The 21,481-nt window shown below is 34.0% G+C and overlaps 2 protein-coding genes across 5 annotated transcripts in view; both read right to left on the bottom strand.

The window, feature by feature from the left end:
* LOC139977938 (tyrosine-protein kinase CSK-like) overlaps positions 1-16,998 on the bottom strand; it is a 35,818-nt gene extending 18,820 nt beyond the window's left edge. Inside the window, exons 1-4 of one of the 4 annotated variants that reach the window (XM_071987684.1) lie at positions 3,372-3,581; positions 2,705-2,827; positions 2,231-2,332; positions 1,587-1,718 (exon numbers count right to left, since the gene is read on the bottom strand). Coding sequence is in view for 2 of the 4 variants with exons in the window: in XM_071987680.1 (XP_071843781.1) it covers positions 15,296-15,406; positions 15,875-16,093; positions 16,598-16,658 (391 nt within the window). In the remaining 2 variants the exon portion in view is untranslated. Of the gene's footprint in view, positions 1-1,586; positions 1,719-2,230; positions 2,828-3,371; positions 3,582-15,295; positions 15,407-15,874; positions 16,094-16,597 lie in introns of those variants that run through there. The other 3 variants (XM_071987680.1, XM_071987681.1, XM_071987683.1) reach the window with 3 other exon arrangements.
* LOC139977942 (uncharacterized) lies at positions 6,940-8,621 on the bottom strand. The gene is made up of 4 exons (XM_071987689.1): positions 8,455-8,621; positions 7,885-7,942; positions 7,461-7,687; positions 6,940-7,115 (listed from the first exon to the last, which is right to left on the bottom strand). The coding sequence occupies exons 1-4, from the start codon at positions 8,576-8,578 to the stop codon at positions 6,955-6,957; spliced, it is 570 nt and encodes a 189-aa protein (XP_071843790.1). The 5' UTR covers positions 8,579-8,621; the 3' UTR covers positions 6,940-6,954.
* Positions 16,999-21,481: the final 4,483 nt, after the last annotated feature.

The following is a 21,481-nucleotide window of genomic DNA, read 5'->3' as shown; positions in this document are numbered from 1 at the left end:
ATTCGTTGTGAAATTGATTAAAGTCTTTTTTTTGAAGATACATAAGCAAAACTAACACAGCTGACTCACGAATTATGCAAATCTCATGTTTTATATTTAGCAGTATCATTTACCACTGACTAGTCCTAGGTTTTCTGATAAATTGGTTTTATGATCTCATTAATAGATGCGAAGGACACGTACCGAGATTTTGCACAAATATAACGTAAGGAATACAACCAACTAACAGTACTTTGCACACTGAATAATTTGTTATTTAACATACACCCAACTAACAGTATTTTGCACACTGAATAATGTGTTATTTAACTTAACACTGTTAAAGGAAACATATACTTAAGCTGTCTGTGATAAATTATAGATCTAACCCATACTCCATTGCGACGGTTTTAAATATTTTTTTCCTATTTTATACAGCTTATTGACATTGTTCCTTACTCAATATTATGTCGCTACTCCTGCACCTTAATATTTCTCATACATCGTCAAACTTTCATCATGGAATACAGTGTGAGTCATTTGTTCCTTTGTAGTCAAAATTACTCTGACACAAACAATAATTGGAGAAGTGAGTTTATATTCGAGAACGCAGATATTATAATAACCCATCAGGGGCCGTGAGCCGGGATGTAGCTTGTTTCGGGATCAAGTGCTCTTTGCATGAACTGTCAGTAGCCTTTTCGTAGATGAACAATACCCATTTGTTTGTCATTTTGGTTATTGTTAAAGTGCCTTTTGTTTTTCAGAATTGAGACATTTTTCAAAAAATGAAGAAAATATTTACGATTAAAACACAGAGAGTGTGGTCCTTGAGAAGTGTCATTTGTGGGAATGCATTCAACCTTGGCAATTTGCTACAATTTGTTGCAAACTGAAAAGCACCGAGATTATTTTTCTTTCTTTACTTTCTTTAATATCAAAAACACAATTACATTTCCAATTGCCCTTGGACTTCTGTGCTCTCTCCACTTAGATTTACCACAAACGACAATTCAAATTCAAACTCCTTTGCGACCGCCTTATGTGTTTTTCTTGATACATGATTCGAATAGCAAGTCTATATGTAATAGCACAGAGTATTACAATACTTAGTCAGGGGCAGCGAAGCAGAGGTGTGGGTGTTTCCGGTACCAGAACATCAAAATTATTTTGAACATTTGGTTTAATGAAAAATATACACTTTTTCTCTCAGTTTGTAATAATGTTCGATTTTTGTTATTAAGAATGCGCCATTTGCAAAACATTGAATAAAACATTTAATATATGATAGTAGAGTTAGTTTTGGTAACAAAAAACTGCCGTTTGGTTTTAAAACATTCAAACTAGGACAATTAACTGTTCTTCAAAATGCATCAAGACTACACTATACCGGGTGATTATTTTGGTGATTACCTATCAAATCAAAATCACATTTGCCTTTGGAAATCGATTTCTGGGCTCCCTCTTATTAGATTTAATACTCTTCCACCGCTTCGGCACTCAGTTGCATTTACTGATAATTATAAAAACAATGTGCTGCGTCATAACATATATTCAGTTACATTTCAATGCACTCAACGACAGAGCGTGTTTGAAATACGACGTACCCTTCTCGTCCTTGGTGTGTTTAATTATATCCACAACATGAAGTGTCTCCAAGGCCAGGACATCAACTGCAAATATTTCCCAGTCTACAGATATTTGTGGACACAGGTCATTGATGATGTAATTCCAAAGGTCTGTGGTGAAATAGTCATTGTAATGAGTGAAAGTAGACATATGTTTCGAAAAAAAATATATAAACATCAATTTGTCAGATTCACAAGTTTTTACTTTATTTACAGAGCATCAGTTATAATAATACGGATTTTAGTCATTTTCCAGTATTTTATATAATATTCACCCCATTCCAAATACACGTGTAGGCACGTACAACACTCACCAGTATGACTATACGATGTACGGGGACGGGCAAACAAGACAGGGAACACCATCGCAATACATTTTGATCTTTAATATATATATATATATATATATATATATATATATATATATATATATATATATATATATATATATATATATATATATATGTATATGTATATATGTATATGTATATGTATATGTATATATATATATATATATATATATATATATATATATATATATATATATATATCTACAGTTTAATGTGATCTCAACGGTCATCATTTATCGTAATAATGTACAACTCTATTAATATACTTCTTACCCAACTCGGAGAAAGTTGAGGCTTTTTCTTTCAAATTTTCCTCAACATCTTTACTGATATTCGTTTTTCTCATCCACTTGGAGATAGCCATGCGTACTCGTTCTGAGTGAAAGACAATACAAACTTTTGAGGGGAATAAATGTTAATATTGGACGCTTGTCTCATTTCGTCAACATATATTTCTAAAACATACTCATGAGAGTCCTATTGAAAGATATAAAACTAGTAAATATACATTGCCAAAAGATTAACTCCCATCAGTAATTTTTCAGTTCATGACAATTATGTCACATGCATCACATCTTAAGAAGTGTGCCATTTATTGCAGTTCGGGACTGTATCATGTAAAACAAGAGTAAATATGTTATTTAAAAAAAAGTATATTCTTTGAGCAAAGTCAATGGCAAAACTTCAATTGTACTGATGATAGATGGTGTTTACATTTTCAACGTTCATGAACCACAAACTACTTGCCTTTGTTTGACCTGTCTGTTCTCTCTAGAACATCCTCCTCGGATAGGGATAAGCCACACTTTGCTAATTTGTCCCAATAAGATGCTCTCTCCTCCGAAATGTTTGCTATTAGCTCCTGTAGTTCTAAATACATGAACGAGATTGTAACGAATAGACGACATAAATTTATATTGGACCATAGCAAATAAATTGGTGATGGGAGAGCGTTCAATCTGTAGATGAACTAGCATCGAAAGGCACGTGTGACCTCTTTATTCTAAAGGAGCACATGCAATTATGAAAATAGGAAGTCAGGTTCTCCAGGCTACTCAGGCGTAAACAAGGTTCCTTAGATGATAATAACTATTTTTAGATGACTGATTTACCTTACACCATCTAGGCAAATGACGTGATTAAATGTCTACCAACAATTACTCTTAACTCTTTGGCATTACACACAAATTAGAATGATAATGCAGTAAGGTTTAGTGTGACTAACTCTCGATTTTTCATTCATGCCATTTACCTTCATGTTTAACGGCAAATGTAGTTATTAATCAATCAGAGAATACAATAATAGTCGCCAATACAGCAAGACGCGTAGAATAAACAAGAAATAATATTTAATTATAGATAATGCATCAGCGAAGCGAATTCAATTTGAAATGACAAAAAGTGACACACATACGTTTCTCAATGTAGGTTATAACCACATCTCTTGCTGTAAATAGGTTTGCCTCATACAGCATACAGCACAGTTGGTCTAGAGCATTAACGCTGTCATACACCGAAATCCTCTCTGATGCCCCAGAGGAATTAGAAAACAGTGCAACCAATCGTTTACTTCCAGCATCGCCAATTCTCATACTACAAGTTGTTAACATATCCACAAACTCTTTACTGCCAAACGAAAATAAAAAATTAAGTTGGATTTGTATTGTTTATTTCCAATACAACTGATAAAAAGCACACAAAGATAATACCTTGCAATACAATCGATTTGCCCTTTAGGAAGCCCATGTAATACAGGTACATATGCTTAAATGTTAAAATAAAATTAGTTAAATAGCAAGGCACATTTGATAACAGGAAATAAATACTAAAAGAAGCAGTTATATATTTTGTTAAAATTTATACCTGCAGTCGCCCTCCTTGGCGGGTTCCGCTAAAAGGGAAAATTAAAAAAGGAGCAATTATACTGATTGTACGTTAGATATATATTACCACAACTGATAATTTAATGGTTTGTATTAAATATTGTTAAGTATCTTAAATAATACTGTTCACAGTTATGATAAATTTGAAGTATAATGAGGTCTTAGATTTAAAAAGAATAGATTAATATAAAAAAATATTATGGACACTGGTCTTATTGCTTGCTCACATATTTTCCTGATAATGATATGTAAAACAATACACATTATCACACAAAACACAAATATAAGCCGTTGTGAGTTCACAGCCCATGTGTTAATGGTATAGACCCGCAGCGGGAAAATAGGTGTTTCATGACAATATTAATTACATCGCTTACTGTAGCGAATAAACCATTTAAACGAAGCGAGCTTCAATAAGCTGAATATTTCAACAATGTTATCCGAAGCAAATACGTAAATTCAAAGGTACTGGTAGATAGTGCCTGAAATTTAAACTTGTAAAATTTGTTTGCTACCACAATTTTCTTACAATTTTAATTTCTAGAATCTACTTAAGCAGAACGTTTCTTCCTTTTTTTTTTTGTTCTTACTTCATTACAATTTGACTACATTGACTAAGGCTGATAGCTGATTTCATTTCCACTCAATGTTTTTTACCTTTTAAAGCAGTAACATCTTTTGGTCTGTTGTCTTTTGACAATATTTTATTGCTGATTTTATTGGCGTTGATGAGGTCTTGAAGAAACTGTTTAGAAACTTTCTTCTGCTGACCATGTATATACCTCCATTTTCTAAACACGCTCAGCACCTGCCCTGAAAAGTTAACCGAGAAGCAAATGTATATGATTTTTATATCATCTGAACCTTTTCCGTAAGCAATGGTTCTTTACTTGAATTGAACATTGCATAAATGTTTTACTGTTCATTTTTCAAGTAATTTATTCTGCACGATTCGTTATGAAACTGATTAAAGTCTTTATTTGCAGATGAATAAGAAACATTCACATAGCTGACTCACGACTTTTGCAAATCTCATTGTTTATATATAGAAGTACCATTTATAGGAGGACACTTATCGACACAGGCTGCGTTGCAACCGTTTGAAATGATTTTATAGAATTTTACAGCTTCTTGCACTTGCACCTTATTCAATGTTATGTCGTTTATCCTTCATTTTCATATTTCTCATTCATCGTCAAACTTTCAAAACAACTGCTTCGGTTGCTCTTTCATGTGAGTGTTAAATTCCTACTTGAATGCTGTCCACATTACATTTCTAAGTGTTTAATCCCCATTGTAGTTGGACTGAATGGGCCATGTCGGAAAGATGGAGACATTTTAGAAAACGGTTTGAGTCAATTGTTTCTTTGTAGTCGAAATTGCATTGAAACAAGCAATACTTTGATTAGTGAGTTTACTTGCTAGAACACATTATATTAAAATGCTCTTTTTTGAGGGGGGTGTTGTGAATGTGCGTTTGATTTTCAGAATTCAGCTATTTATTAAGCGTGGTTGCAAGGGAAATTTCCGTTGGGTCGAAGTCGGGCGAAGGCCACTGCTGCCCTTACCTAATTTAGTTTAGCTGTGACCTTTTATACCCGCCTCCCTTCTTTGCATATGTGCGTATTATGTGAGTTACATGCTTCATTCCTCTCCTAATTCAGAGTGTTTTCGCATGTGCTATAGTTGCAGATAATCTAAGTAGTATGTGTAGTATTATGTATGTTTTATATAGGCCTTGGAGGGTTAGGTATCGTAATTGTATACTTGTGTATTATGTCCCATTTATAGATTTGCATTTTTAATGTTCTTTCGCTATATGCTTGTGCCTGTTATCGTTATCTGGAGTATTTGTTGTTTTGCTCATTAGTAAAGGGTATCTTGAGTTAAAGTATTGTCTTTGAAGAGTATTTTTGTAAAGGATACTATTGTTTTTGTATTCTTTACATTCTCCAGAAAGAAGCAATAAACCACAGAAAGTCGTTGTATATCTACGTTTATTGTTCTGGTAGTTTTTTCCGGCAACAACTTTTTCACCGAGGTTCACTCTCTCTACGTATTCGAAATAAAAGTGTAAAAAATCTCCGCCTACGTGTTTAGCTCTATCGAGCGTTGTTTCGGTGACAACAATTTTTCGAGACTATTTAATCAAGGTGACAACAATTTTTCGAGATAATGTAATCAAGTTAACGACTAGAACACAGAGAGGTGTAGTCCTTAAAAGTGCCATTTGTGGGAAAACATTCAACCCAGAAGAAGATGGTGCTGCGATTTGCAAAAAATGATTCCTTTTACCTAGCGGTTATTTGGTTCTTTCTTTACCTAATATCAATCACAATCACACCTCCCCCTGCCCGTGGACGTATGTGCACCCTCCGCTTACATTGACTACAAAGTACACTTCAAATATAAATACTTCGCGACCGTTTTATATATTTTTCTTTACTATAAATTTTACAGCTTCTCTTTCAAATGGTCCTACACAATTTAACGTTGATAAGTCTTTACTTTCATATTTCTCATACATCATCGAGCTTTAATCATGAAATACAGTGAAAGCTATTGTTTCTTTATATTTGTCTAAAGTACATTAACACAATAAATCATTGAGTAGCGAGTCTGTTTGTAAAAGCACAGGATATTAAAGTACTTAGTCAGGGGCGAAAAAGCAGAATTTTGGGTGTTTCCGTGTGCCGGAACATCAAAACTACCTTTTGCAGGAAATATTGGTAGCCATTTGGGTTAATGAAAAATAACCAGTTTCCTCTGTGTTTTTATTAAAAAGGACCCCTTTGTAATTACAAATGCGCTATTTGCCATTTATATAAAGAAAAAATTTACTGAATGTAGAGTGAGTTGTGGAAATAAAATGTGCTCTTTTTTAAGTATTCAAACAAGGACAATAAATTGTATTTCAAATGCACCAAAAATCTAAAATGGCGGGCGGTTATTTTGGTGATTGCCTATCAAATCAAATTTGCCCTTGGCAATCAACTTTTGTGCTCCCTCCGCTTAGATGTAATCTTCTTCCACCGTTACTCAGTTGCTTTTACTGAGAATTGTAACAACAATATGCTGATTCAAAGTATATATTTGAGTTATATTTCACTGCACTCAACGACAAAGTGTGAAATAAGACGTACCCTTCTCGTCCTTGGTGTGTTCAACTATATCCACAACATGAAGTTTTCCCAATCCCAGGACATCAACTGCATATAATTCCCAGTCCAAAGATATTTGTGGACATAGGTTATTGGTGATGTACTTCCAAAGGTCTGTGGTGAAATAGTCATTGTAATGAGTGAGAGTAAACATATGTTCGAAGGAAATATATTAACATCCATATGTCAGATTCGCAATTGTTAACCTTAGTTACCGAGCATCAGCTCTATACACGCGTAGGCACATACAGTCCTCGCCAGTATTAATGTATCAATGTACGGGACGGAAATTTTAAAACAAGACAAGGAACACATTCGCATATGTTTTGATGGTAAGCATAGCAACAGTTTATTAAGTTATACCAAAATAGCCTTATTGACAATTATTGGCACGAATGGTAAAGCACATTACACTACGTAACCTCATCAAGATATTTTAAATTTATAATTATAACAAACCTGCTTCTAAATAAGCAACCACTATTTTTCTTGCTCGAAACAAATTGCAGTCTGAAAGCTTTGACAACAAATTTGCACAGTCTTTGTTTATTACTTCATTTGCATCCAGCTTCTTTAGGATGTTGGTTCCATCTCCAGTTTCAACATCGCCTTTTTTAAATGCTGCCAACAGTCTACGAATCCCAACTTTCCCAATCCTGTCTCTGCATAACTTTAACATATCGTCTCTTTTGTTATCAAAGGAGATGGTCAATAGAATAAAAAATGAGAATAGAAAATTAAACCAAACATGTCGTTTATGAAACATGTGTTAGCTTTTACATTTATTACATTGCTAGTGCGTATACATTGCGGCCCCATGAAGACATACACATACAAGTTCATATAATAAACATAATAGGACAAATAAAGAAAGTAAACAGACCTGCTCTCGATAGTTGGAGGATCTTGTTGGTAGATGATTTCTTCGTTTGACGACTTTTCTGAAGTTTAAATAAGTTCAGTAACATACGCATGCATGATACTGTTTGCAAATATTGTTTATAAGATACATAGTTAAACTCTGAAATTCAAAGAAATGTCGATAATTGAAGTATGAGAGTAACACACTATGTTATACTATATAATGGTGCTACTTGTAAGTAGTAATCGAACGACACAGCTACTTGTACACTTGTTTGCAACTCACCCAAACCGGTCTCAATTTTCTACCGGACACGATGCCACCTTAACATTGTAATTGTGCGAGGTGAATGATGATGATGATGATGACTGGAGCATAACGACTTACTTGTACGGTCAAACACACACACAATGTATAAATGCATGTTGTTAACACGTAACCACTTCTGGAGTGGAGTATACAAACATTTCAAAGGCCATCTTATATGATCTGGTCGGTTTTGGTTTTACTAACTCTCATATGGAGATAAAAACTCGTAACTGCTTAAAACTAAAACATTTTGAAGGTGGGAAACACGCCAAAACGTCTTACCAGATTGTGTGCTCTCCATGTTCTTGAAGTAATATCTACCTTCTTCCTCGACAGATTGAAGGTTAAACTCTTCCAGTAAATTTCTCTTCTCCAACTTGTTATGCGTGTTGATGTCATCCATCATTCCAATATGCTCCGCTGTTATTTCATTTATAACTACCTCAATTTGATCTACAAACAATCGTAGGAAATATTTGTTATTTCCGGATAATATTGAGGACTTAACACTAAAGAATCTATGACTGCGGTACTGAAACTAAGATTCAAGACAAATTCTTCTTTCAAATGATTCTTCCATTTAACTTATTAGGTTGTATACATTTAATAATTAACAGCGATATATATATATATATATATATATATATATATATATATATATATATATATATATATATATATATATATATATATATATATACAATTAGAACAAAATAGTACATCTCACCTTTGTTATATTAAATAATATTAACACATATGATATTAAATGTGTGTAACATACAAATACTTCACATTGATACTCAAATACTATGATCTTGTAGACATGTATGTAAGAAAAAAAAACGCTTTGTAAATTTGTGCAACCTTAACAATATCGTAATTTACTTTGCAATATTATAATTCACCAACCTGTTTCGAAATGTAAAAGAAGTATTTTCATCGCTCTATAGATGTTGCACTTAGTTAGTTGTCGTAGAAGATTGACATACGGTTTCCTTATCACACTCTTCTGCTCTAACGTTTTCAAGATAGTGGCACCATCCTCAGTTCCAATATACTTTTCGCCGAATGCTTCCAAAAGTTTCTTAATTCCACGTTTACCAATTCTGATTCCACATGAGTTAAATAATTCGTCACTTTGGGGACTACAAGTAGCATTAGAAGAATGTAAAAAAAAAGGTTTTCAATTGGAACTGCCTTGCTTAATTACTATATATGCACCGATACACACATAGAACACATTTACTACCGTAAATCTTAAAGTTTGTACCAAAGAAAAAAAATGGATCGTGCTATAAAGCGGTAGCATGTGCTATTAGGATTACAGTAAGAACTGAGGACATGTGTACTTCCAACAAACCCAGTTGCTGGGTTTAAACATATCCTCAATTCTTACTGTAAACCTAATAGCAATGGTACCGATTTATCAGATTTGTCAACACAACCCAGTATTTACTATGGTAGAAAAGTTAAAGATTTACAGTAGTTACTGAAATCTCTGTGTGGAACGGCTGATATATATATATGACAAGTAGTTGTGATTGGATTATTTCGTTCCTCTCAGTCATCCTATGATGTTTTACTTTTAAAACTTATTTCAACTAAAGAGAGAAACTCAAACGAACCTGCTTGAAACATTCGTAGATTCATTCTCCTGTGCTGCTTCTAGAATCAAGGTTAAAATGAAAAAAAAAATGTCTTGAAATTTTAAATTGATATCAATAAAAAATACTTTAGGAAAAGGCGTTTGCAAGAAAATATACCACGAAAGCACCAATTTCGTTAAAAAATTGCACACTATAAAAGTAGCAGAAATCTACTGCCACATCCAATTGTATTTATAAAAACAAAAACGATAAATGTAGTCTAAAGCGGAGATGAAGCGGGATGTTAATGAGTTGCATTTCATGTTAACATATTAAAGACAAAATCAATTCAGAGTAAATGTGTTTGTAGAGCCCCTTGTAATTCAAAAAGGCAGATGGGAAGAGTATTATAGCACTAATGCATGAGATACTCATGATAATACATAATTACACGACACGTCCAGACTTACATGCAGAGTAATAAGTAAACAATAAAAAATGAGTGTTTTAGAATAAAACTAGTTACATAATAAACTCTTTTCATTGGCTTTGAAGCCTGGCGGTGGTAAAGGGAATATTTACCCACCCTCTACAAGTAGTTTGCTAAGAAATAAATTGCAGAGACATTGCAGACACTAGTAGAAAGAACCTGTTACTAAGATCTTAGGTTTCCACAAACTCAAATCAAATGATTGCTCTCAACAAACTTTGAGAAAAGGGCAAATTACTAATACACTTACCAGCTCGTGTTTTGGTAATGTGTTGTAGGAAGCATCCGTTTTCTCCCTTAACGTATTCAAATCCAAATTTCTTCAACACCTCTGCATTTTTGTCTAATTCCTCGATATGATCAGATGTCATATTTTTAGTAGCTGCGTTTATTTGGTCTGTGAGGAATTCAGTGGCAAGAATTATTTCCATGCAACAGTACAATCGAATTGAATATAATCTAGAATCATGCGGACGATTAATTTTAGCAAAAAAAAAATTCTGGTGAAATCCAAAACAATTTAATTGATAATTTTCTTATATTATTTGCCAGTTTGCAGCTATAACAATTCTTAATCAAAATAATAAAAATTCTTACCGTCTAAGTTGTTATTTTTCATCACTGCTTCTTTCACAACTCTTTTTGATATGTTTAAAATGTCAATGGCGAAAATTTCCCAGTCTTTATTGACTTGCAATAGAATTTTACTCATGAACTTCTGTGGATCTATGAAATTGAATGGACATAATAAACAAACAATATTTGCCATATTTTTTGACCAAGCTTTATTTAATGTCACAAAATGGTCATTATATATCATTAATTTCTTAGGGATGAAAGGCTTAGGTCAGGGCAACTCCAAACATATGATTTTACTAACTTGTTTTACTACTTAATTATGGTACTATAGGTGTTGTCATAACGTAGAATAACGTCTACATTGGTATTGTCAGTTCGTATAATATAAATGATCATTTGACAGGTTTTCTTTATACTGAGGAACTGATTCTGTGTCATCCACGTGTTTTTGTTATATATATATATATATATATATCTAATATATATATTATATATAAGCTATTGTGTGACATCTCAATCTGAATTGAAATTTGTAATAACCCCACAAATACAGTATTTGCACTAGTTTTGTTTCTTATCTCCTTCTGTGTCATATGTCATACTTATGTTGTGATAGAACGAAATAAATAAATGCAAAAAATAAATGAAATAACCCCACAAGTACAGTAATTTTTTGGCTGGAAATCTTTACCTGTCCAAACATATGTTTAATTATTTATATTATATCCTCGATAGTTTTCCTAAAGATGAGTACCTAGCCAATACTCTCCAACGAATGATTACATGTATCTTGAAGACAATGAGTTAAGTTTGTGTAGTTTGATCAAACACAACTGCTTAAAATGCCAACTTTATTTTGTGTTTCTTTTGAAACTGTTTCTTATACCATATTGTAACCTCTGACGACGGATTTAAAGACAAATTTATACAATAAAATTTAAGCGTTTTCATTTGACATAAATGTTGATTCACATAGCATTGTTCTAGATCAAGAGATGATAAAACTTAAAAAACAATTATGACACACAAGTCTGCAATATCAGAAAGTGTAATGTTACTATAACCCTGAATGAGTAAATATTGTTGAGCAAAGTGTGTAACTTGCAAGTGCATTCTAAAAACTAAGAGTGACGACAGCTTCGTCTTTGATTGTAGATGAGCTATGAAATAGTTTACTGAAATAACAAAGTCTAGTCTGTTGTTCCTTTTTGGCATGTTTTCAAGACCGCCACACTCGATTTTGGATTTACGATTATCCCAGTAAACAATTTTGTTAAAAAAAAACAAAAAACAGGTCCAGTACTAGAGAACGTATTAATTATTGTACGGTGGTGTGTTAACGGTATGGTCTTGTTAACACCAGTCATGTGAGGTATGAAGTAAAATCAAAAATCTGTACCTTTTAAGTCGCTGGTTAGATCCGTCTTGGGAATTGATGAGTCACTGAAGGAAATTAACAAACAGTTACAAGTGTGCTAACATTGTTAAATTACGATGCATTTGTTTTCTCGAAGAGAAAAATTGAATGATTATACTTATGTTAATTGTGATAGAACAGTCCATTACTCACTGTTTAAGGGAAAGACTTGACACTTCCTCATCATTTGTATTTTCACTTTCTGACATTTCTATAGAGGAAAATAAAACATGGAGGCGTACGCTTGGCAATCAATGTTCTTAATAACCATTTGTGCATAAAGTATGCAGTGGTCACACGGGATTGTGAAGAGTTTGTGATATGCCTCGTTTTACGTACAGTAATTAATGTCCATCAACAATTTGACTTTTCATCGTGCGGCCATCCATCAATTTCTTATGTCTTAGTCAAAGTTATTTGCTAGAAGCAGATGCAATGTTGCTTTATATACTTTATATTATAATTACCTTCGTTGCCAGGTGGTATTTGTTCACTAATATAACGGAAGGAAAACGCAAACAGGTTTGTATCAATGTTTAACAAAACTTCCAGCTAATGTGGAACTGTTATCAAAATTATATTTAGTTAGCAAGAACAGACATAAGAATGTATACCTATGCAAAAGTAACAAATACAGGAATGTAGAGTTATTTTAACGTAACAAATGCCATTTCGAAAAATGTATTAAATATTGCGCTCTGCACTGTTTCGAGTGACTCACGACTGAGAGGGTTGATTGACACTTTCCTCCTCTTTAGCACCATGTACTGAAGGTTGCTGTCCTGTTGGAAGAAAATCATCAATATTATCTCTATAAAAAAGAAACTTGCGGCGATACCAACATTTTCTTATATCTTAGTCAAAGTTATTTGCTAGAAGCAGATTAAATGTTGTCTTACATACTTTATATTATAATTACCTTCGTTGCCAGGTGGTATGTGTTCTCTAAGATAACAAAAGCAAACAGGTTAGTATCAATGTTTAACAAAACTTCCAGCTGATGTGTAGTACTATTATAACAATCACATATAGATAGCAAGAGCAGACCTAAGAATGTATACTTATGCAAAAGTAACAAAGGCAAGAATGTAGAGTAAGGTTAAAGTAACAAATGTCATTTTGAAAATTGTATTAAATATTGCGAGATACTCACTGCTGAGAGAGTAGATTGACACTTTCCTCCTTGTTAGCACCATGTACTGAAGGTTGCTCTTCTGTGGGAAGAAAATCATCAGTATTATCTCTATCAAAACGAAACATTTTGAATACGACTTTCAAAATAAAAAAAGGGGGGAATGAATAGTAATGTAATTATAACAAGCTCAGTGTAATGAATCATACCTTCATTCATGCATTTTATTAGATCAGCTGCATAGAATGTTACATATATTGTACTATCGTGACTCGAAAATATTGAGTTAAGATTTCCAAACTTATTCTTATGACCTTATTAAATCTGCAAATCAGACAAAGAGTATTTTCTTTTTTTTTCAATATGAGCATCTGATTACAACACTTGTTGTAAGACGTATTTATCCTGTTGACTCGAGCTCTGCTACTGCAGTATTGAAAGGTCTTTTGATACCAACAGGATTTATAAATTCTAAATCAATTAAACAGTTGATTTAATATAATTGTTTCAGCCTAATAAACATTGCTACGATATCGTGGATATCATTGTAAGTAAATAAAAAGAGCACCAGCAATGTGAATTGCCTCACCTTTTTTGTTTTTAGAATTCTCCAAGGAAAACCACTAGTAGGTATTCAATTAATCCGAAAGTTAACTTATCTCGTGAGACAAAGAATGTTCACTTCAACGTAATGTTGATAAATGTCACAAACATGCATAGTATGGTCTTATGTAGTGTAATACTATTAGTTAGAACTTGCTGGCCTTACGAATATTCATATGTAAGTTGTATGCTTTCTAGCCCTATGTAACGATATGTAGTTAATCATAGCATTGTCAATACTATTTGTTCAAATTGAAATATATATACATCGAAATTAAAAAACAAAAAATCCATGCAAAACTAATTGATGGGTATCCAGTTAGAATGATCAGTAGTAGAACACCAATGCCTTTGTTGCATGTCATACAACTTGACGAATTAACGGGAATTTATGCAGTTGTAGTTTGTATTTAAGAAGTAATTATTGGTAATGTTAATTATTGTGCAAAATAATTTGGACGGTGCGCTTTTGAATTACAGTGCCAACTTACGCGACAAACCGTCCGCTTCCAGACTTACAGTTGCGAAAGTGGTTCATTTCAGAAGTCGGATGTAGAACACGCGAGCCAATTGTAGCAAACGTAGCAATTTCGGAATGCTTTCTTCTTAAAAATCATTGTTTTGTCAGGCCAAATAATTTACGCATTCAAGATTAATATAAATATGAAGCGTCAGCTATCAATTTTCGTCTACAGATTTAAAGATTTGACCACTGTTGATGGTACTAAAGATTAATGTTTCGACTTCGTGAACCATTTGTTAGTTCATATAACGAAGATATGCTTTTGCTTTGCAAGGTAGGTAAAAATCTCTATTCGGAGACATTACATCAGAGGTATTTGCTGCCATCGTATCACCTGTGGAGTACTGCTGTTGATATATTTCATTGACAGAAAATATAATTTATCAGGAAAATATAATTTATTCAGAAAATAGGATATTAATTATATACCATATCAAATATGCATCTTTTACATACATTTAATCATTCATTTATAAATGGATATATTCTTCCATCAACACATCCATCCATTCATGTTGCAATCCGATCAACCATATATCCATCCATCGATCAATCCATTCATTCTCACATACATTCTTGTACCCAGCCGCCCACTTAGCGATCAAGGAAACAATCTACACATTCACACATGCAATAATACATTCAGTCGGGCATACAGAATGCCAGCATGCAGTCAGTGACCCACTCAATCACCCACCCACCTACCAATCCATCCATGCATCCTTCCATCAAAACTTCTATTCATGCATTCATATAATTGCATCCGTTTATATCTACAAAGATACATAAATACCGTCTGATATCTTTTCCCTCGGACCGCGTCGACATCTGATGTATATAACTGTTAGAACCACCAGTAAGACAACAACTGACACGATCACAGCTACTGGGACTATACTAAAACCTTTTCAGGGAGACAAGTTGAAAAAGATGGTTTTTCGTTTCTTAACGTAACAAAGTATTGACTTAAAGTCCTGGTATAAAGATTTATGAAAAAAACTGTTAGAAATGGTTATAACAATATCATAAACATTCAAAAGTTTACAATTAGTTTTGAAATAATGAAGCATCTGTCTACTGAAAAATGCGTTTCGGTTTCTGAATGCTTTCCCATTAGATAAGGGGCCTAGAGCAAAGAATGTGACATGATTAGATTTCTTCCTCTAGAGCGAAACCCTCATCAAGGAAATAAAATGCAAGTTGTGCATACATTTCGGTATTAGGACACTATCATGAAAAGTGATTAACAGTATGAGTGCCTGGTCCTAGCTTATCTTCTTTCTTTTTTTCAACCACTAATTAAGAAGCACTGCCCATTTTACTTTCCATATAGGGTTCATGCCTCTATGAAAACACAAACATATACACTTACTATGCATGTCGTCAGGAAACGGACGATCGGACTGCCCGGTTCCTAATTCGTTTGTAGCAAAACATCTAATATTCATCGGTTCGACTTCTTCAATAAACAAAACATCTCCATCACGTTTATTTCCATTAACGTCCATGTAATACGTGTTCACTGGTGGATTAGCTTGGCATAAACATCTAATCTCGTTACCAGAGATTATTATGTTACATCTCGGTTTATCTGTTTGTGTTGAAGTTAAAAGCTTTTTGTCATTGATCAGGGGAGGGTTCGTGGAGAAATATTACTAACTAATCATTGACACCAGTTTCTTGTCCGTTGTTGTAGTACTGATGCGATAATCATTCAGTTTGCCTACAGACTGAATATGAAGGGCCCAAAATGGTACTAATTAGGTCGTACATCAAAAGTGAATTAAAGTTTAAATAAAATTTTACAATTTTTATTAAAAATTTAAGCTATTTTCTTTTGACCTAAGCCATCGTTTATCGAGTCTACATCGATTTCATTGGAACTAGTATCCTGTGCATTGGAAATGTCGTCAATGACAGGCTTAAAAGAATTGTGTTCTAGATTCTTGTAGTTGAATTGGTACTTGACAGATTGATGTTTTTTAATTAGATTTTCCATTGAGCTTCTCATTCCTAGGCCTTCTGATGTTGTTGCTATTCCTTACGCCCTTTCAGCTTAAATATATACTATCGATTAACGTGACACAGTACTTACAGAAGTTTTCAGTGTGATTGAGCCACCGTCCGGCTGTAAATACTCGGCAATATACAGACATGTCTTCCGATGACACGATGTAAGGAACAGAAGCTGATGCATTATAGGTTTTTCCATCTTCGTTTTGATTGGATTTATCGGTTGTTATATTCACCGTCTTCTCACTGCCAATGACACTTAGCTCAAACACAGACACAGCAGGTCTAGCGTTGTATGCAGGACACGTAATGTTTACCTCTGTACTTGTCTGTGGTGCTTGTGTATCTTCTGATTGATTTACATACAGGTGCAAGGTTGGCAAAACTGTGAATGTAAGAAACGAATCCTACAGATTAACTAAGCCCCAGCTTTAACACATTAATGCTCCACAAGTTAAAACTACTGCAATACAGTATCCTCTCTGGGCGTCATAAATTTCGAATTCCAACTCCAAACTATATTCATATTGAATATTACCTTGATTCTGAATGTAAGAGTTCAATATTTTAATACGTTTTTTGGGAATATATGGTTGAACATAATGTTTTTATATGATTGACAGATGACTGACATAATAACAGAGACAAAAAAGTTGATCATGTTCCTTAAGAAAAGGCAATGACTGTTCCCCGAGAGCTTTGTTTTCCCCAATTGCCTCTAAACTGAGGGCTCTACTGAATTGTGTTAACTTAAGTAGGTTTCGGAGCTATTAAATGCATTACCTTCGATTGTCACTGTGGCTTTTGCCAGTCGGTCTCTGTCATTGCATACATAGGTCCCTTCATCTGATAACTGAACGTCTTTTATAATTAAACTGAAATCTTCATCACCAGAACTTATCTCAAAGTTGTCATACTTCTTCTTCTCTGTGTTCTTTTCCTTGCCAACGAAAATCGATGTCGCTTTACTGAAATCTTCCCATATAACGTTATCATTGCCTTCAACAACGCAAGTTAATGTAACATCACTACCTTCCAGGAACAAACCACTCGGTGGAGTCTTAGTTATATCTGCATGCACTAGAACAAGAAGTACTTACTGGATTGGATATAAAGGTCAACATGTTTGCGATATCGGTTCTTTATAATCAAAATTAATCTAAATTATACATAGACATATCTATGTTCGTTCTAGTGTCATTTCCTAAGCATGCAACGAATACCCATTAAACATTACACAATTTATCATTGATATGTTTACCTTACCGTTGGTTGATATTGAACCAAGTAGCAGGACTACGATTGTCTGCATGACCCTTAAAAGAAAACGAGATTAAAGAAAAGATGAAGAATAAGCCAATATTGAAATGTACTAATTTATATCAGCACATATTTTCTACCTTACTGTGTTCAAGCAGTCGCTCAATAGATCAGATTTCGGCAATTGCAGTCATATATTATGTCACTGGCTTTAACAAATACTACTCAGGCTTAATTGCTGCAGGTATAACAACCAAACGATGGCTACTTCCTCGTAGAGCTACTACCTAATGGATATTAGCATGAAACATGTTGCTAGCTACTGTTCCATTTCTACATTAAGCTGTGTTCAACCTCTATTTTGCTGTTTGTTTCTTATGAAATGGTTAAACGTATATATATATATATATATATATATATATATATATATATATATATATATATATATATATATATATATATATATATATATATATATATATATATATATATATATATATATATATATATCACAAGTGCTGATGTAACATTCATCTTACTATTTACTTCAGCTTACAATTGCCTCAAGACCTCTTTATCCTAGATGTCACTGCAAAATTAACATATGCTATTGCAAGAATAAAGCTCATGTTGAATAATTACATGAGCATGCATTAAAGTGCAGAGTTGTACGTACATTCAATGCAACACCAAATTCGCCCCCCTCCCCACCCCACCGAAAATAAGCGATACGTTAATTAACGCACGGAAGCGGTTAATGACATCCTCTGTCGTCGTTATAAGCAAATGCATGTTGGATAATATGATAATTTATCCAGTAATATTCTTACCTTTTCTCAGGCGCCATCGCGCTATCCATGTTAGCGATCATAGTACTTCACAGTACAATATAAACTGCAAAATGAAAGTTGAATTCAATCCGTGACAAAGTTCAAAATCTGGTGGTGATAATGATATAGATAGACTAAGTGCAGTCACCTCAGGGAACAACTATCTAGGGTTATTCTAATGCATACGATATACGCCAATTTTTCAAAAAATATCTTCAGGATATTTTTTTTTTGTATGAGAGCGTAGCTACATAGCAGGAATTATGTGGTACCCCATATGCATCGTTTTCCCCCTCGAGTACTACTTTGCAGCATGCAATGAAATGTTTTCCGTACATGTTTTGGATAATAATAAAATTATATATTTCTGGTTATATAACCAACATTTCCTGGTTGATGTGACTACTATCCTGGTTAATTTCAAACGTATGCTACCTCTTTCCTGGTTAAATCAACCAACATTTGCTGGTTGATGCTAACACTATCCTGGTTTATATCACATAATGTTCCACCTCTTTCTGGTTAAATTAAACAACATTTCCTGGTTGAAGTCACCATTATCCTAGTTAATATTAAAGAATTTTCCACCTCATTCCTGGTCAAATCACCACTATAATACTATTGGGTATGCCCCTTTTTCTTCATTTTAGTTGCAATGCATTCAAATTTTGAAAAAGCAAAACATAAATTATAAACAACATAGTTAATGCTACTGAAAGGTAACTTATTTGCATCGCCATTACCTTTGAATTTTGAGTACTATGTGAACTTTTACAATATAGTTTAATTAATACCTCAAATATTTATACAATGAATTTCTGTAAGAAATTAAATACTGAAATCAAAATTTTGAGGATATTATTTAGAACATAACAATTGTCGCATGCTGAAGCACTGATTGCTCGACATCAACTGTGAAATGTAACAGGGATACCAAGACCTTGATTCACACTTTTGCACAAGGAAACAACTTGGAAATGACTCGAACAGTTTCACTACAAAACAAGAAATGTACCCTATACCTGTCTCTTAAAAACTTGATCAAAGCCTCTCTCCCAATAACCTTTGTCATGACAACTTCAGCCCTATGTCAGTAGCTCCTTTTCTTAAAAGGTATGCTGTTTTAGCCCCAAATATGCTAGATATTCAAATATGGTCACCTCTGGTCAGATTTCTTAGACTGTTTTTATTACAACCTTAGAGAAAATTTTCCTCACTGGGACTTTCAGTCATCTTGTGTGTTCCTTAAAAATGTCTGAGAAAAATTGCAGAGTAAAGACCTCCAGGAAAGTACTTTTTGAAAACTTATTGCAATTATAACTTGCTATAGTCTATACTGACTACCTTTAAACTAGATAGGAAAGTCTTAGAAGATCTATGTTCACATTGTTGCTGATAGGGATCACATATTACCAAATTTATATTTTAAATTTAATTACCATTAAATTTTACCACTTTGCACTGGCAAACCGAACATCAAGCAAGACTCTGCAAGACAATAATTAGGCTTCCAACGATACCATTAATTTTTTAGTCACAAGCTCCTCCTTACAAACTTGTGCAAATTATTTAAACTCCAATAGAAAGTGGTAATTTTAGCTTATTATAATCACAAGAAAGATCAATTTGAAAAGATTTTGAACTAACAGTTAAATAGTTAAAGAATAGACCGATGCGTCCTTGAACATGAAATTTCTGAAACCCTGACCCTGAATGACCAAAATTATGATCACGTTTTGCATACATCCACATGTCCGTCCGTGGACTCAGGAAGAAGCGTTTCCAAAAAATTAAGTAAACCCGACCCTTTAACATAAAATTCCTGAGCAAATTTCACATGTCTCTTCATAACAGGTCATCACTATGCAAGTTTCATTGGAGTTGTACAAGCAGGTTTTACCAATTGTGGAGAGAGATATGAATTGAAATGCAAAATATCAAATTGTTACCTCATAAACAGCTACAATCACATTCTTCATGTGCATCATCCAAGCCAAAGACATATTTTTTACTACTGCAAAGCTGTATTACTTGGTAGCGTCTCTCAATTTCTCATTTTCACCTGATCCAATTTGTACAAATCTAGGAAAGGAATGAAACTATTAAAGTAATAAATGGTGTGTTAACGAACTAGAATGAAAAAGAAGTTAAATTAAAGATCACGATTTTTCACGGTCGTTTCCTCTGATCTTTTCGGCAAACAAGCCTGTGTTCGTGAACTTGACATACCAATTGCATAATAGGCGAAGATCAAATGTGTAAATGTGCATTACACGATAGTCGCTTGGAGCAAAATGAGTCAATAGTGATATTTGAAGCACTTACCCTACAGTCCAGGGTGTGATATTGGTTCAACATTTTGTTGTTGTCATTTTGTGGGCAGTGGGCAGTGGCTTGTCCTTCGAACAGCCATGCAATGGAGAAGTAAGACGACTCCTTCCCTCCACTAGTCTGAGGTGGTGCCTTGAGCAAGTACCAGCTACCTCTCGCTCCCCGCCATGGGTTACTGGTGAAGATGTTGGCAGCAGGGCATCGATTGTTGGGGCTGGCGGAAGAACTGGCACGTTTTTGGTCAACGGTATCTCCAACATGTCTGCATGCGGATGAACTGGCTCGTTCCGGTCAACGGTTGCGGACACTAGACCAGTATGGTTACTGCGATGTGGAACACACTGGTGACGATCCACATTATATTTCACCTGATACTGTCCCATGACTTTTGCTAATGATGACTACGAACCCTAGAACGATAACCTATGCCTCTCCTCCCACCGGGACCCCAAGGGTGGATGAGCGGTTAAATGCTACTTGGGATGAAGCTGTATCGGCGATGACTCCTTGTCATGATGACGCTCATCACCCAAAGTCGGTTACGA

The sequence above is a fragment of the Apostichopus japonicus genome, chromosome 12 (genome assembly GCF_037975245.1).
Source record: "Apostichopus japonicus isolate 1M-3 chromosome 12, ASM3797524v1, whole genome shotgun sequence".
NCBI classification, from domain to species: domain Eukaryota; kingdom Metazoa; phylum Echinodermata; class Holothuroidea; order Aspidochirotida; family Stichopodidae; genus Apostichopus; species Apostichopus japonicus.
The sequence above is the reverse complement of the archived record's forward strand: the minus strand, read 5'-3'. Positions and strand labels throughout refer to the sequence as shown.